The sequence below is a fragment of the Mercenaria mercenaria genome, chromosome 4 (genome assembly GCF_021730395.1).
Source record: "Mercenaria mercenaria strain notata chromosome 4, MADL_Memer_1, whole genome shotgun sequence".
In the NCBI taxonomy this organism is placed as follows: Eukaryota; Metazoa; Mollusca; class Bivalvia; order Venerida; family Veneridae; genus Mercenaria; species Mercenaria mercenaria.
This window is the reverse complement of record NC_069364.1, coordinates 84,895,872-84,913,991: the sequence shown is the minus strand read 5'-3', so window position 1 is coordinate 84,913,991 and position 18,120 is coordinate 84,895,872. Positions and strand designations below refer to the sequence as shown.

The 18,120-nt window shown below is 35.9% G+C and overlaps 1 protein-coding gene across 1 annotated transcript; it reads right to left on the bottom strand.

The window, feature by feature from the left end:
• Nucleotides 1–697: 697 nt before the first annotated feature.
• LOC123552340 (cytochrome P450 2B4-like) lies at nucleotides 698–13,963 on the bottom strand. The gene is made up of 8 exons (XM_045341927.2): nucleotides 13,538–13,963; nucleotides 8,357–8,585; nucleotides 6,992–7,115; nucleotides 6,391–6,565; nucleotides 4,982–5,118; nucleotides 4,100–4,193; nucleotides 3,261–3,467; nucleotides 698–1,979 (listed from the first exon to the last, which is right to left on the bottom strand). The coding sequence occupies exons 1-8, from the start codon at nucleotides 13,860–13,862 to the stop codon at nucleotides 1,795–1,797; spliced, it is 1,476 nt and encodes a 491-aa protein (XP_045197862.2). The 5' UTR covers nucleotides 13,863–13,963; the 3' UTR covers nucleotides 698–1,794.
• Nucleotides 13,964–18,120: the final 4,157 nt, after the last annotated feature.

The following is an 18,120-nucleotide window of genomic DNA, read 5'->3' as shown; positions in this document are numbered from 1 at the left end:
AAACTACAATTGCACACATCTAAAGCAACTCCTTATGTTGAGTAACATTCTTTCACAATTTCGTTACTTTGTTTAATTTTAATACTTTTGGCGATATCCCTAATACAAATTGTCTCTGTCTGACAGATGGATTGACGAACAGAAAAAACAAAGTTTAAAACACCCATCGCAAATAGGTTTCAGAACAACCCACATAATAAAATAAGCTATTGTCTTAATTCTCAAACGCCTAATATGTAAGTCGGATGTGCGAATATTTCATATTCAACATCTCTCATACTCCTAACTCAACACTAATAATTTTAATTTAATCAATATCTCTTTTTTTTACTTTTTCTTTTCCTTTAAATTGTGGGAATTCTTTATTTAAATCACAGACATTTTCATACTTTACTACATTTCGTTCTCCACCGTCATCCCCCTCTTTTAGAACTGGTATTGCTGAAACTCGTACATATACTGAAATATTTCATTAATCAAGTTGCCATTGATTTCATCTGCTTATTTCTATTTAAGACTAAAATTCACAAAACTTATGTATTTACTAAGATCTAAGATCCACTGTACTTCTACATATTATTGCATCTCTTTCTTTCCTTTTCCTTTTCAAAATGCGATTCATGAAACACATTTATTAAACTTTAGACACCGTTTCGTCCTGCAAGTAAAACTGCAAGTCATTAAAAGTTAACATACATATAATTTTGCATTTTACCGTGTCAATTTCTTAGACAACGCAAAATTTACTCAAATCTTTTATACTTTCAAAATCTGCTCATATTTTTTACCTGTAGTGGTTTAATTTTGCTAGTTATCTCTCTTTTATAGAAGGATGCAATATATTAAAACGCACGAATTTTCTTAATACCCGTATAAATATACTTTTTCCCTGGTTTTCTATGAAGAAATTTGTTTGGTTATGTTATGTGCTCCCAAAAGATCTTATAGACTTACTGTCTGACTCGTAATATCTGTATGATTATGGTAAACATTATAAAGATAAAACTGATGATGATACTTTAATTACTTAAACTATAGATCTATTCAAGAATTTGTATTTCGGTCTTCACCACCAGCAGTACGGGTACTTTTGGATAAAGACTACATGTATGGCGTCACTTATCAAATATCACATTGCATACGGAAAATGAAATCTTAATCATTACAACAGAATAAACTGATTGACTTTTGATAATTAAGAACAGTCTTTCAAGAAAAACTATATCGGTAGATGTGACGTTTACAGCAGTGTCAACAGTATTATGGATGTCGCACTATTTTCCGAGTTTTCATTCCAATTAATTTAGAGAAAGTTCGATAAAGTGCGTTAGTAAAACTCTTGTTCTGTAAGGAATGTCAATAACACAGGTAAATGAAACGAAACCCACTGTTTGCCATGGTTAAATTGATAAGGCGGCAGTATTGTTCCAGACGTAGATGCAAAAACACTTCAAAAAGCAAAGGGGTTTTACGTCAATATGTAATATCATAAATAAAGTTTTACTTTGTTCTTAAAATCCTTTATATAATATGCAAAAGTACTTTTCACCGTCTTACAAAGTTCCTTTCGCCGCAATCTTGTCTTGTCACTACTCGCCCAGACTAGACTGTGACAATTGTATGACAATTGTATGGTTGTAACTATAGTACTTGATCGAACTCGCTCAAGAATGTGTTACATCAACACAAGAATGCGTTTCTTAATATATTCTCTAAACTAATCAGGTTTTATTATTAAAACAAATACTTTAATAATGTCTGTATCAGTGTGATATAAATATATCTTGTTCACGTTTACCATCTTTTACTAACACGGAGTTTAAACGGGACAGCAACATTAAGACTTTGCGTAACGTCGCATGCGAAATCTTGCGGTTTGTCTGGATTTTCTGGAGAGAAGTTGAACATTTGCAGGAGATTTGTGATCACAAGGAAAATCTCAGTTCTTGCCAGTGCCTCCCCTAAACATACACGAGGTCCTGTGGGAAAAGAAATTATTATTGTTCATACAAAAATCATAACAAAGAAAGCTTAAATGAAGTTTCTTAAATGCATACATTGCAGAGAGTTCCGAAAGTAAATCAAATGAAAATGTATACTATGCACGAAGTTATAATTTCCTATCTTGTCTTGGGAAATAGTTACCAGTACATAGTTAAGAAGTTTCCCATAGGGGTATAAACAAGATTTTTCTGATTTAGGTGACTCTTGATTACATTGTAGAAGAGTGTAACAATGAACGGTTTTTAGTTTTTGACATCATGAATCACAAGTAGTATACATTAAATGTTTAGGATGAAATTTAGTTTACATACACACTCAGTTGTCTTCTAAAATAATTCGCTTATTTATATATAGACAACACTGTTTAAGAAAGCATGTTAACAGAAACCACATTCCTCTTAGGTGGCAGGGGAGTGCAGATTTGCGAATTCCACATTGACGTGTGGGTACCAGTGTTGAAATATCCATAGAAATCTCGTTTTTGCTTATTTCTCTTTGAAACTACTATGGACTATTGCAGATACTATAGACTACATAAAGACAACTCTCCGGTCCTATGCACCTGTCGCTTTCCATGCCAGATGTAGTGAAAATTGGCCAAATCACCCAAATTTTATAGACCAAAATTAGCCTAACCGGGCCTCACTTTGAACTCTGCCATTCATCCATTTTGTATTTTTAAATCCAATTTCGTAGCATTTATGTATAGTGCGAACATAGATGCATACCCAGGTGGTGTGGAATGTGTCTCCCAACCACCACTTTATTTCCCTAATTTTCACTTGAAAAAAAGTGGATGGATAACAGCCGAGCGCCTGGCCGACTTTTTGTTCTGATGTTTATGTTTTAGCCTCATACGGAAGTACGGAGCTAGGAATTTTAAAACACCCGCCATGTAGAATCATTAACCGTTCCTCATTCCCCAGATATATTAAAGAATTAATAATGATAAATAACCAGTAAGATAGATATGCCTTTATATCTACCCTGTCCTGTTTATACAGAAAATCGACAGGGGCCAAACTACGAAACCGCTCCCCTGCCACCTTAGGACCGCAGGTTTTATTTCAAACTCCAACACAGTGTTACTTCCCTTTTCGGTACAGTAGATTGTTTGACAATATTCCTGCGCGGAGGTTGGTTTCATTTACGATCAAAATAAAACATGTGTAAACACTGCACTTAAAAACATGTTCTTCATCGTTTATTAAGTCTCAACCTTGATAAAACACAAGCTATCGTAAGATATGGTTTACCTGTGGAAAACGGCACTATCGGAAGATTGTTAATCAGCTGTCCCTTACTGTCAATGAATCGAGTAGGATCGAACTTCTCGGGGTCTTTGAAGAGCTTAGGGTCCCTACTGACTGAATATTGCATAGGAAAGATAATTGTTCCTTCAGGAATATGGTAGCCACCCAGTGTTGTGTCTTGACTCGTGCAGTGTGGAAGGTTTAAGGGGGCTGAAAATATAACTATTTTAGTCAATTTTTTTTTTTGGTTGGATTTAACGTCGCACCGACACATGATAGGTCATATGGCGACTTTCCAGCTTTAATGGTGGAGGAAGACCCCATGTGCCCCTCCGTGCATTTTTTCATCACGAGCGGGCACCTGGGTAGAACCACCGACCTTCCGTAAGCCAGCTGGATGGCTTCCTCACATGAAGAATTCAACGCCCCGAGTGAGGCTCGAACCCACATCGATGAGGGGCAAGTGATTTGAAGTCAGCGACCTTAACCACTCGGCCACGGAGGCCCCCTATTTTAGTCAAGGTAAAAAAGCAGTGCTTACAATTCTAATAACATTCGTAATATCAAAATGATATACCAGGAGCTTAGTTTAGTTGAATAACCTGTTGAATAAAGCTTATTAATTTATCGGTACAGATTCTGTTGGGAAGATCGTTTTTTGTTGAAGGAACTTAAGGCCGGACACTCTTGGGTTTTCACTCATTAGACATTATCAATGTCAATGAAACGTTTATATACATTGTATTAGCAATTAACATTTGAAAATCGAAGCTTAGAGATATATGCAACGAACTTACACAGGAAATATGTGCAAGATTTCCAGTATTTTAGATATGTCTTACCCATACAGCAATGCCTGTGAACTTCCATGATTGTTGCATTAACATATACCAGACTGTTCCGATCACGATATTCAATAGGCTTGCCTCCAATGACCTTTAAGTGACAAAAGCAGCAGTTCAAAACCACACATGCCACTGCGGTTATTAAAGTATTTTATAGCCACCTGGAGCTGTGTTGGTGATATTAAAGCAAGCGTGTCGTATGTAAGGTCGTATTGCCAAAATGTTGCACCTTAAATTATGCGAATCGCATTACGCGTATATCAACAAAGAAGCAAATGTGTTAAGCAAGCAGCACCCTTTCAATTATTTAAAAGTAAACTATTGTTTTCATGTTGCTGCAAATCTTTAATTGACGTAAATTGAAGAGTTATTTAACACAGCGACTGCAGTATTTTGCGATGGTGCATTATTGCACGGATATACCTGTTAGAGCAGTACGTTTGAGAACCATCAGGAAAATCATAGACTTAAAAGTTAATATTTATTAATGAAGACCTTTTAACTATATTCTCTCAATTTTCAATAACTGAAATATATCGTAACATGATTATTTGACAATTCGTGTTTCATTGATACATAATGTTCAGAATTCAGTTGAGGTTGTTATTCAAGTGTTGCCGGGCTCAACACCGACATTTTGATGCTAAGAATTGTATTTTTTAACGCTAAAGGCAGCGTATCAGTAAAAGTTAAAACATTGAAAAAAGACACAAATGGAATAAAATGTATAGCGTGTAGCAATGTAACGAAGACTGGGCAAAGCATTCCAGTTCATGTCAATTTTTCATGACAAAATATATATATTACCTACGCGTATACCTGGTAGTCGAGCCTTGGACCAATAAAAGTTATAATAAAGAATATCATATTTAGGAATACCTTTTCAATTTCTTCTTGGCACTTTTTCTGAACGTCGGGAAATTCTGACAGGTACAGAAACGCCCAGTCCAAAGTTGTCTTCGTGGTCTCAGTGCCGGCAACAAAAATGTCAACAATCACCCAAAACATACTTTCCTCTGTTTAAAAAGTTAAAGTTGCACATGAAATCAATCTAACGTTGTACATGCATTAAAGTCATGTAAATTTTACAGTTTTATTGTTACTGTAATTATTACTCGGCCTCTAATATAAATCGCTGGTTCATAGATTTCGCTATATAACCGGTCAATGTTAAACACCAAGTTTATCTAGACTTAAATTAGAAATTAATGAAAAATGTGACGATTTATCTTTTGATGCTTTCAGTGGAATAAGTGACCAAGTATTGCAGTAGCAATGCAAAAGTACCCCACCGGTGGAAAACTTCCATGCAAATCACAGATGTGGAGCGGAATTTTACTTAACCTTTTTAAATAGTGACCGACAACTATGGATCATAGTCTAATTATAGGGAACTTTTCTATGATGTAATTAAACAATCCTTCAATGCAATCAAAAAGTTATGGAGTGGATACAAATGTTCACTTTATCTTAAACAGTGACCTTGACCTATCAACGACAATCATCTATCATGTGTTGGCACATTGTCTCATCGTGGGGAACATCTGTATGTAGTACTAAGATAATCCAACAATGCATATTATAGTTATGGAGCAGAAACAGTTTTTATATCACCTTCAATAGTTACCTTGACCTTTGACCTACTTCCATAAACTAGAAGGAGTTTTTGTCGCAAAAACATAAGTCTCTCTCCCGCACCCTCCCCCCGCTATGTATTCTAAGGGTGGAAGAGGGGCGTGTTTGTTGGTATGCAGGGCAAAAGTCAAAACATAAGTTGCTGTTGGTTTTAACGGATTTATTGTTTGTTTGTTTGTTTTGGGTTTAACGCCGTTTTTCAACAGTATTTCAGTTAACTAACGGCGGACAGTAAACATTACCAGTGTTCCTGGATTCTTCACCGGTACAAACCCGTTCTCCGCAAGTAACTGCAAACGTCCCCACATGAATAATCAGGGGTGGAGGACGAATGATTTCAGACACAATGCCTTTTATCAAATCTTCACGGAGAACATACGCCCCACCCGGGGATTTTAACGGATTTAATACATGAAGATGAAGGCGAAAAGAAAGTGATGTGGAAATGAGGAAATACTTCATGCATTTACAGTCAGAAAGTAAAGATCGCGGCCATTTTGTGCAGCGAAGCAACAGTTGGGGACTTATAATATATAACAGCAATAGACTGATTATTTTAGGTTGTGCTTATAATTTTGAAAAAACAAAAACTTCTATAATTTTGAAAAAACAAAAACAATGTAGGCCCCTACATCTGTATAACAGATTCTTACTGTTGATAATCGACTGTTTGCCATCCTCACTGTCTCTGTCAGTGTCTAGATAAATATCGAGGAAATCGCGGATATTGTTAGAATCAAAGGTAGCTTTGTGCTCTTCAATTTGTGCAGACACATAACACGCCATATCATCTAACGCCTTTTTCCTCCTTTCCTCAGTCTCGGCATCCTGAAGAGGAAAGTATCATATATCTATTTAAAATACAGGGAAAAACTACATAACCGTTTATTAACTGCGTTCTATGCAAACATATTTCATACTCACGTAAGATACAGAATTCAGTTGTATGTCAAATACACATGTGAAAGTTGACTGTTCTTCCACGGCACAACGAATAAGAATTGGTACGAGATGATAAATAGTAAAACTTGTGCTCTGGACCACCTTTGAATAGATGCCGTCGGTCACTGCTGTTTATTTTCAAATAAATATACATTTGTTTAATCTTGAATTTAAACAGCAATACAAGCAACAAGAATATACTTTCCGAACTAGCTAACTAGTAACAAACTTACTGTTGCATAAGTTGGGGTGAATTATCAGCAAAGCGTCAAGTCTGTTTCTTACTATAAGCGTATCATGTGTCAAACTTACCCTTGTATTGACATATTTGGCCAGGAATTTCGGCAGGAAGAACGTGGCGCTAATCGGAGAAGCACTGTTCAGCACATTGGACAGCTTTGTGACACGGTCAAATTCTGGATCACTATAATCGTACCTGTTGAGCAGTTATTTATGGTCAGAATTAAACAATGTAATGCAATATTGTACATATTGAGTGTTTTATTCTTTTTTCAGTTAATATGCACAAGTTTTCTACATTTTTATGAAAATAAAATATGTAAGGGTAGAATCGTTCGAAACATTTAGTGCAGGAAACGCAACCAAAGTCACATTTCACAAGGCAGGTCACAGATATGTTGTCTCTACAGGGAAAATGTGCAGTGAAAGGATTGCTTCGAATACCCATCAACACAAATAAGCCATAAAATTATATGAAAATAACAGCACCAACATACACGCCGGCATCACAGTATGTCGAGTTGGAGACGAGGCAACGCCATCATTCCTAAGTTCCAGTATATACACCAATGTGCTTATGGGGTGTCTGATTTTACAGCATCAAGATCGTAACAGTTCAGGTTTGCAAGCACTAAAATGTCTGTCAAATGTAGAATCTAGAAGAATTGTGTCTAGTCTCGGGAATAGGAAAGCTTAATGATTGGATGTAGATTTGACCAGTTACTAAATATATACTGCTCTTCATATGCTATTATTGTGTGTTGTAATAATGTTTTATATAAAGTTTTATTATTTTGATAACACCTTATGTCACTGTATAAGTGTAGGTGACCCGCCTATCTAAGTCGGTAAAGCATTGGAACGGTATTCCGAGACCCCGGGTTCGAGTCCCGGTCTGGCTACACATTTTTCTCACTCTGTGACATATTTACATTTTCCTTATTCTATTTATTTACATCCCAGCTGTACACGTAATCAGTATGTATTTTGCTAACACCAAAAGGTAAGTGTACCGCTTTGAACAGAACCTGAATACTACTTAGCCCCTCACATTTATTGGTACAGAGTTCAATTTCAGTTATAACAAAGACCATGAATGGTCTAACACTAAGTCATAACACACATTATCATTATTATTGGTATATGTTCACAGTTTGAGTGAACATTTTACACTGAAATATTATTTTATGCTATATTTATATCTTTACACATTCACAGCTGGAGAGAAAATGTCAGATTTATATGGACTAGGATACAAATTTAATATCTGAAACCGAAAAAAGGAAACAAAATTGGTAGTAAATACTTTTATATGCACGCTGAATGTTGATTTTCCGGGTTATTTGAAATGCATTTGTATCGGAGGCAAGTTGCCAGCATATGTAAGATGAAAACATTATTTTCAAAAATGTATCAACAATAGTTACTTTGAATTACCTCCGCCCAAATATGATTCCATAAATAACGTTTGCAACCAATTTCTGCATCAACGCAGAAACTGATACAGGTTGTCCTTTCGAGGTTTTCAGAAATTCAGACACAACCGCAATCTCTGCATTGATCTTTTCTTCTGTTGAAGTTTTCCCTACACCGAAATCCCGAAGGGTACGATAAGTGAAACGTCGCAATTCTCTCCAATAGTTGCCATAGTTACTCCACGCGATGCCTAAAACATTCATATGAAATGTAGACAATTAATGAAGAAAATTAGTTTGTTGTATGAAGTCGTGGGCCAGTAACGTCTGCCATGTACACCCCTCCCTATGGAGAATTATAGCGAGCTCGAAGAACAGGCCCGAAGGGCCTGCTCGAGAATCGAGCTTTACGGTAACGCAAGTATACTTCCACACTTGGTGATGGATTTGAAAAGTTTCGTCGGAAGTTCTTAAAAAGCGCACCCTAACGGATAGGTGCTCACAGGAAGTACTTCTTTCCGGAGTGAATACAGAACTTCATTCAATTGCTAAAAAATATTCATCACTTAACAATAATGAAAGAATGTTTTCCAGTTGTTTGAAAAAAAATATTATTTTCATTTAAAAGATCAAGCATCGGCCAGAAAATGGAAAAAATGTCATTAATAAGCAGAAAGAAAACGGGAACGCGGTAATGACGTCACCGTGACACCGGCTTCCCATAATTTTTGCAACGTATGATATTCACTGTTACAGGTATGGTGACACTAAATGTAGACTTTTTCAAGTGAATGGGTTCTCCTGAATTCTTGTGAGTAGGGGATAGTTTCTTTGTGACAAATAAATGATGCATGTTATTTTTAGCTAAATCCGATTTCTTTGAGCTCGCTTTGAGGCTTTGCCTTATTTCATATTATTAAAGTTGTTTGTTACATTAGAACTGATTTCAGGTAGTTCTGCACGTTTGGATCGAATTTTTTTCTACAATGTAGAATTTGATTAAACTCTGATTTTTTCAAAACTTCAGAATAAACCTAGACAATTCAGCAAATAAAATAGATAGGGTCGTGTGCTTGATTTTTTGCTAGACTGATTTGAAAAATTTGGACCTTATGCAATATTTCATAATGGGAGTCTATGGGAAAATCATAACATAATCATTTCATAACATTTTCGCGAATAGAATTCTTTCTACAATGTAGATTTTGATGAAACTTCCCACGGTTGTTAATAAATATATGGACTATAATTTGGTGAAATAAAATGTATACGTCCGTGTGCTTATTTTTGAGATATTTGACCATGATTAAAGTGAACCGGACATTTCACGCTAATTTTAACACATTATTTTGAATTTTTAACGTGCCCTATGTTTTAATATCATATTTTGACTTTAGAAATATAGCAACAGTGCCATTGTAATAAATTTACTCACAGGTTTCAATTTAAGAAATAATATATCTCATCCAGTGATTTGTCGTTGAATAAATCATTGCTTGGAGTTCAGATGCGAAGGAATTATATCACGAGGGCGTAGCCCGAGTGATATAATAATACGCATCTGAACGACAAGCAATGATTTATTCAAGAGCAAATCACTAAATGAGATATATTATTTCGATTCTAACACGTTATAAAGGATTTTAAAGTACATCCTTAATGACATGCATTAAATATTTGCGCGTTTTCAATCGGTTTCTTTTCCAGCGCGCCGCTATGCCGCTTGACGCCATGACGTAATAATTGTGACGTCAGAGCAGTGATTTGTTGTATGATAATTCACTGCTTTCTTCCTTCTTTGTTTAATAGGAAAATGAATCGGATCGTGTTAGAATAATTCATAAACTGATTTTTATTTCCGTACGCCGAATCCAGGTTTCATTCTACGTTTAAATTTCCGGATAAATAACGTTACACCATCACTTCCGGTTTTTTAAACGTGAAGAACTACCCTAAAACTCAATACTAGTAGTCTTAAGGATGTACGAGCGTTTTTTTTTCAAGATATCCGCCATTTTGAAAAATGTTTCTTCGAATATTGCTTTCTAACAAAAGTTTTGCCCAAAATTATTGCTAAGTAATTAAAATATGGCTAATAATGTACCATTGATTTAACCAATAAGATTCCACTTTTTGCGAAACAAAAATCACTTTTTTGGCTGGCGTTTGCCTACAACTGACTAAGATTTACAATGGGGTAGGAGTAGGTAAATTTCAAATATCTATTAAAGTAGATCCGGTTTGGTTTTAAAATTTTCCCGGCTGATACATATAATGGTAAGCTATAACTGAAATAAAATATTTCAAGATAGCACTATATACTATCTAAAAAAATATATTTAAATAGAAAGTACAAAAAGATAAAAATGCATCAGTCTTTAACACTTTTTTTCTTAATAAATCCCTTAGATGCACGGTGACCCCTGCTTTTTCTTTCTATTTTGAAGCATTTTTGTGTCATTAAAGCTGCAAAATATTTTGAAAATCTTAACGTCAGAATTTTTTTGTAGATCTAAATACGTTTGTTCCATTGGAAATAAAGTTGGTGGCTTACTACGTCAGCATGTAAAAATGAAAGAGATTTATTAGTGACATTTATGCTTATACAATACTGACAAACCCTTGTATTCATATTAACCCGTAAGACCTGAAATCCCTATAACACTAAGTGGGATATGATATGTTTTATAAAGAACCACCATTTTTTTTGAATTTTACAAAATTTCAGAAATGTTTAAACAGCGGATGAAGAAAATGCCCTGTAAATGAAAACGAGTACGGTGACCTATGTTTTTTCTTCTCTTGTCGTCTAGTCTCCATATTAAATGTTGTCTTTAAAGTCATAGAGAGGGACACTTATGAGCTTTTAGAGGAATACCTAATCCAAACAGGCTCTTATATGAGTTTCAGCCAAGTTTCAGGCATGGGTTTTCCGTCGAACTTGTCTGATTCATCTCACTGATGATATCCGTTTTCAAATGGACAAAGATTATCTTGTTGGCATTGTTCTTTTAGATCTCCAAAAGACATTTGATACAGTTAATCATTCCATTTTCTTAATGAAAATGAAAGCTATAGGTCTCTCTGAAACTTCCTGCTATGGTTTTCTTTTTATCTGTCAGACAGACACCAACTAGCAGAGCTCCCAGTTGTTCTGTCCTCAACAGCCAATGTATCCTTTGGTGTCCCCAAGGGTCAATTTTAGGCCCTTTGCTTTGTTTTTGATCTCCGTAAATGACATGTCTGCTGCTATAAAGAACAAACTTTTACTTTATGCGGATGATTCAGCAATCCTTGTCTCGGCCAGAAACAAGCGAGACATCGGAAAGATTTTGGATCATGACTTGAATATTGTCAGTCAGTGGCTTGTTTGTAATAAGCTGTCTTTGCATCTTGGCAAGACAGAATCTATTTTATTTTGGTTCCAAAAAAGGTTAATATCCCAGTCCAATCTTGATATAAACTGCAATGGTCAAACATTCAAATCCAAAATATCAGTTAAATATCTTGGTGCCACCCCTGATCAGTGTTTGTCCTTTGATGCTATAGCTAGATCTGCAATCATGAACTCAAATGCTAGGTTACAATTTTTGTATCGTAAAAGTGAATTTCTCACCCGACACACAAACAAACTTTTAGTCTCTTCCCTTATACATTCATTTTGACTATGCTTTTTCTTCTTGGTTCAACAGTTTAACTCAAGAGTTAATACACAAGTAACAGGTCACTCAAAATAAGCTCATCAGAATTTATTAAGTTTACATCCTAGGTCTCATATAGGTAACGATCATATTTCATATATTAACTGGTTACCAGTTGTAGTTAGAGCGAATCAAATTATTCTTTGTCATATTTTCAAAAATGAGTTCAAACCTTGCTTCCTCTATATGAGTGATAATTTTACACCTGTCAGTGCTGTCCATAAATACTGTACTAGGTTCAGGGTAAAGGTTAGTTCCAACTCCGACAGTCCATGTGATATAGTGTCAGATAGCAAGAACTATGTTATTCTTATTGTAAAAGGCTTTGGCAAAAAGTCTTTTGCTTATATGGGATGCACCCTGTGGACAATATATCAGGTATTCTAGAACTATCTCTTCTTTTAAATCCAGGGTCAAGGAACACTTTTAAAATTCTATTTAACTTTTACAACATATGCTATAAAAAATTTCATTTTCTTCTAGTAAGTTTTCACCTTGTTAAGATAGTCTAGTCATTTTAATATTTAATTTTTACATGTGCTTTAAACATTTTAGTACAGTCTAGTCATAACCTAGTCATTTTAATGTTTCACGGCAACTTTTATTCTCATTCATTGATTCTTCCTGTGTCATACAACACTACATCTCAAGGACCACAATGGAAATAAGAGTTTCTTTTAACTCATTTTTGTGTTATCCTTAACATTTAATGTGGATTGATATGGCTATATTAATTCATACATTGTTTGTTGCATGTATTGATGTTACTTGCCATGTAATGGGATATTTTATGTTGAAATAAATCCATCTCTCTATCTATCTATAACGTTAGAAAAAAGTCGTTCGTACATCCTTAACATTCAAAATAGATAATTAAACGAGAAATACTGCTAATAAAATGGCCAATATGTAAGCTCTGTTTTTACTTCTTTTATAGTTTTTCACAAACTTTAAAAATTGATTAAGATGGACTAGTATATGATTTAATTTCAAACAAAGATGAAGAATCTTTTCAATGGAACGTTATACATGCATAAATTTAGCTAGAAAAACGTTATACATGTATATGTATAAATTATAGTTAGGAAAAGGGAAAGGGTGCTGTATGAAAGACATAACTTACCCCTGACCAAAACACATTCTAAAAAAAATGTTGAGAGCTAGTGTGTATTATTCATAGGGCATTGGTTGCTGGTTATTTCACAAGAGAGAGAGAGAGAGAGAGGGGGGGAGAGAGAGAGAGAGAGAGAGAGAGAGAGAGAGAGGGGGGGGGGGGGGGGGAGAGAGAGAGAGAGAGAGAGACGTATGTCCACTGGATTTATAAGACTGTTTTATCAGCATAACCCATTTCTTTTTTGAAAAGACATCCCTGTTGTTTAACGTGCCCGTGTATAATAACGATGCACGCGGGTACAGTATTATATAGTCAACACAAATATAAGCTATTTCCTGTAATACAAAATAAAGTAAATAAAAAACTAAGATAATATTGTTTTACCTACCTTTCGAAGCAAATGCACTCCCTGCGCGTGGAGGTCTGTCACTAAACACTTCCGCCTTCTTTACCAAAGCTTCGTTTATCACATCAGTTCCACTGAGAACCACAAACATCTGCTTGCCTAAATACCAGCGGAAAATACCCCCATACCTTTTTGCCTCTTCAGCAAATACCAGGTGTTTTCTTTGTTTTGCTAATTTACGGAGAAGAAATACTGAGCCAAAAATTGGAAATCGAAAATGGCCAGGTGGTAAGTGCTTCCGTTGCTTCATAAAAAAGAAAGTGACACAAAAGACAATAATGAGCACAAGAATCACTGTTACATCCATTTTAATACAAGGTCAAAAATAATTATGGCACACTAAGTATCATAATTTAACACATATTCATGTGCGCGTTTCGAACCGTTGTTATCAAAGCACATTATCTGTTTACATACTCGTATATATTTAGAGATAACAATGATGTAGCATAAATTATTAGTCAGGATTACCTGAAGGGTTTAAAAAAACATATTTGTTCAGTTTCAAACATTTTGCTTTCAGGAACAGTCGTGCTTATTGGTAACTGAATGACATGATTCATTTCTCGGGGACAAATCTTGATACATAACTATGTAAAGCCCTGGTTGCCTTCTGATTTATGCTGTCTACGCCTTTACTTAAATGTGCTGTGCTTATACATGCATTTGATGTGCTTTACACTGTATTAAGGATGCTGCCATCAATATATGCGGTGTTTGTTAACCTTAGATGAGCTCCTTTCAGATGCATATACGATTCTTTCATTGATTTTATTGTATATCTCATTTTATTTGCGGTTGTTTCAACTGTGTTTGTGCTTTACTTGCATCGCCTGTTTCTATTTTATGCTGTACTTTTTCACTTTGCATGCTGTGCTTTTAACCTTCCAAGCGGATTTAACAGGATACGTTAGCCCGCCCGCTTAGCTCAGTAGGTAAGAGCGTCGGTCTACGGATCGCGGGGTCGCGAGTTCGATCCTCGGGCGGGGCGCATGTTCTCCGTGACTATTTGATAAACGACATTGTGTCTGAAATCATTAGTCCGTCACCTCTGATATATGTGGGGAAGTTGGAAGTTACTTGCGGAGAACAGGTTTGTACTGGTACAGAATCCAGGAACACTGGTTAGGTTAACTGCCCGCCGTTACATGACTGAAATACTGTTGAAAAACGGCGTTAAACCCAAAAAAGCAAACAAACAAACGTTACTCGGCCACGGAAGTCTCTGATACGGCGTTATTGTCAAGAAAAGGTGTATCTTTTAAGATGAATCATATATTGTCTCGCTTTCTAAAGGTGGTGGATCCGTCAGGAATTGGATATTTACGTTAATACCGTAGTTTTATAATGCAAATAATATATTCAAGTATTTTAAAAATGGGAATTTTGTCCTTTTTCAAATCCTCTTTCCTCTTCAGTTTTATCATTTGTTTTTGAAAATATTTTCTCAGACACAAATTTAGTTTAAACATATTTATTGCATGAATTTCACAAATAACAATAGTACAGTAACCATTTTGCATGCAAAGAATATTGACGAAAGCACATTGTACTTATAAGGTCAATCTTCTATTATAAGATATACACCAAAAACATGGCTTAAATTTACAAAACAGAATAATATTTCTTGTGCAATTTATCCAATTTTAGAAGAAAATATACGATAAGAAATGTTTCTTAAAATCGTAGACACTTAACATATAAGGCTGTATTCCTATAAATCCCAAGAACAAAACAAAATATTGACAGCCTGTTCGTACATATTTTAGAAGTCACAAATAAGTTAAGTGCTAGTAAGAAATTCGTAGTCACTTAACATCATACAAGGCTCTTTTGATTCCTATAGTTACCAAGAAAAAGACAAAATATTATCAGCCTGTTCAGTCATATTTCAGAAGTCACAAATAAGTTAAGTGCTAGTAAGAGAAGTAAAGAATTTCAAATCGTGATAGTTATAAGAAAAAATATGTAGAAAAAGAAAGAAATAAATCAATAAATGAAAATAAGTGAAAAATAATGAAAATAGAAACAATCCACCTGCAGATGAACAAGTTAAAACGTAGAAGGATGTCAGGTGTTATCAAGATATTACAGCACATGTCACAATGAAAGTCAATGTTAATTATTAGTGAACCTTCCACTGTCAAGAATATACTTCTGGACAGCTGCAAATAGTTCTATGTTATCTTCATCAGATAAAGAGTCGTCACCAAAGAGCAGGGTAGTTTCACAAATATTTCTAGTGATAGGGACAATACTCGCCAGAAGTGAGGTGCGACAGTTGTCATAAGCTCCACATACAAATAAGAAGTGGTGACTGTTTTCTACTTCACCGCACTGACAGAGAGGGGATTCAACAATATTACGTAAAAACAAGTGATAATTCAAGCTACTGCACTTCATCCGAAGTCTCGCGTGAAGGACCTGGGCCCTTCTATTGCCAGTGTAATAGAATTTTGGAGTTTTGTTAACGTTATTTTTCAAAAGATTCTTGAAGCTAGTCAAAGTTGGCGCATTTCGGATTTCAGTGGACAAATTGTTCCAATCACGTATAGTAGCAGGTAAGAATGAGTTGAAGTATTGTGAAGTGCGCGAGTAAACCGGTCTTATAAAATCAGGATTGCGAAGATTGTATTGGGCTGAAGCTCCTGCTGACGGAGGAATTAACTGTTGTAGATACTCCGGGGTCAGTCCTTTTTTCATTTTATAAAATAAAATCAATCTGTGGTCTCTTCTGTTTTGAAGTGATTTCCAATGGGTTTCGCGTTGGAGATTTTCTAGGGATACTAGTCTAGTTGCTCCTGTCACAATTCGCGCACATTCATTCTGAATCTTGTCTAACTGATCCTTTTCAAAAGCTGTACAGTTATTCCAGATAAAGTCGGCATACTCTAAAATAGGGCGAACAAAAGAAGTATATATCGTTTCAAGGGATTTCCTGTCGAGAGTCATTTTCAATTTACGCATAATGTGTACTCGTGTCCAGGCTTTTTCAGTGATGTAGTTGACATGTTCATGCCAAGAACAGTCATTAGTAAGTATGAGTCCAAGATGTTTATGATGTGACACTTCCGGAATCACTTGGCCATACATAGTCAGAGCAGGAGGAAGCAACTGTGTTGTTTTTCTGGATATAAGAAGTGATTCTGACTTTGAAGGATTGAAATCTACAAGCCATTGATCAGCCCATGACATGATTTTAAGAATGTCCGATTGCAGAAGCTCCGCAGCTGGGACCGGAAAGTCAACAATGATGTAAAGACTAGTGTCATCTGCACAAAGGCGGATATGACTACCAAGATCAAGGACGATATCATTTATAAATATTAAGAACAAAAGGGACCCAATATTGATCCCTGGGGAACACCGGCAGCAATATATGCCCAGGATGAAGAAGTACCAGGAAGTACAACACGTTGACGCCGTCCAGACAGATAGTTGGTGAACCATTTTAAAAGATTCTCTGAGACACCGGCATTTTGGAGTTTTATTAAGAGGCCCTGATGCCACACCCTGTCAAAGGCTTTGCTGATATCGAAAAAGACCGCCCTAACTTCAAGTCCATCGTCAAGGGCTTTGCAGAAAGTATCATAGAGAAAGGCAAGCTGGTTAACTGTTGAGTCCCCTGGCCTGAAACCAGACTGATAAGGAGAAATAAAGTGCGTATCGAGTAGATGGTTGTAAGTGTGTTTAAACACAATTCTTTCAAAAACCTTTTCAATACAACAAAGAAGCGAGATAGGGCGGTAATTATTAACAAGCGCTGGATCACCTTTCTTGAAGACAGCACATACATGAGCTTCTTCCAAGAATCTGGAACTACACATTGCTGAAGAGAATGGTTAAAGAGAGAACAAAATGGAAATGAAAGTTCGTGAGACCCTTCACGGAGAATACGATAGCCTACACCGTCAGGACCGGTCGCTTTTGCAATCGGAAGATTTCTAAGAACGTCTTCAACTTCTTTAGGTTGGATAGCAATAGATGATAGTTGAACATCTTCAAACAGAACATTAGGCGCTGGAACAGTTTTGCCATGATCATTCAGATGAGTCTTACCACAAAGAAATTGTTCAGAAGCTCAGCTTTCTCGAGGGAGCCAAATGTTAAAGTGTTGGAATCAGAATTTATAAGAGGAGGCAGTGACTTCCGGGAATCTTTTGATATGAAAGCTTTCAGTGTAGTCCACCAGTCTTTTGGAGATAGCAATCTTGAGTTAAGTTTTTCTGACATGTGTTCATAGTAATCTCTTTTCGCTCTTCTGATAAGTGTCACTGTATCATTACGAATTCTTCGAAAGGTCAGCCAATGAGCCTCGGTGTTGTGGCTTTTGGCGTTTCTGTTTGCCCGCTTGCGCCTCGAATACTTCTACGAACTGTATTTGTCATCCATGGAACATCGTCAGGATGTATCATTACGGTTTTGTTTGGAATAGACGTTTTACTTATCTGGAGAATTTTCTCAGTGACATTGGAAACATGGGTGTTTATGTCATCTTGATAGCATGAGTCCCAGTCCACAGCTCGAGACTTTTGTCTGAGGGCATTAAAATCGGCTTGTTCGTA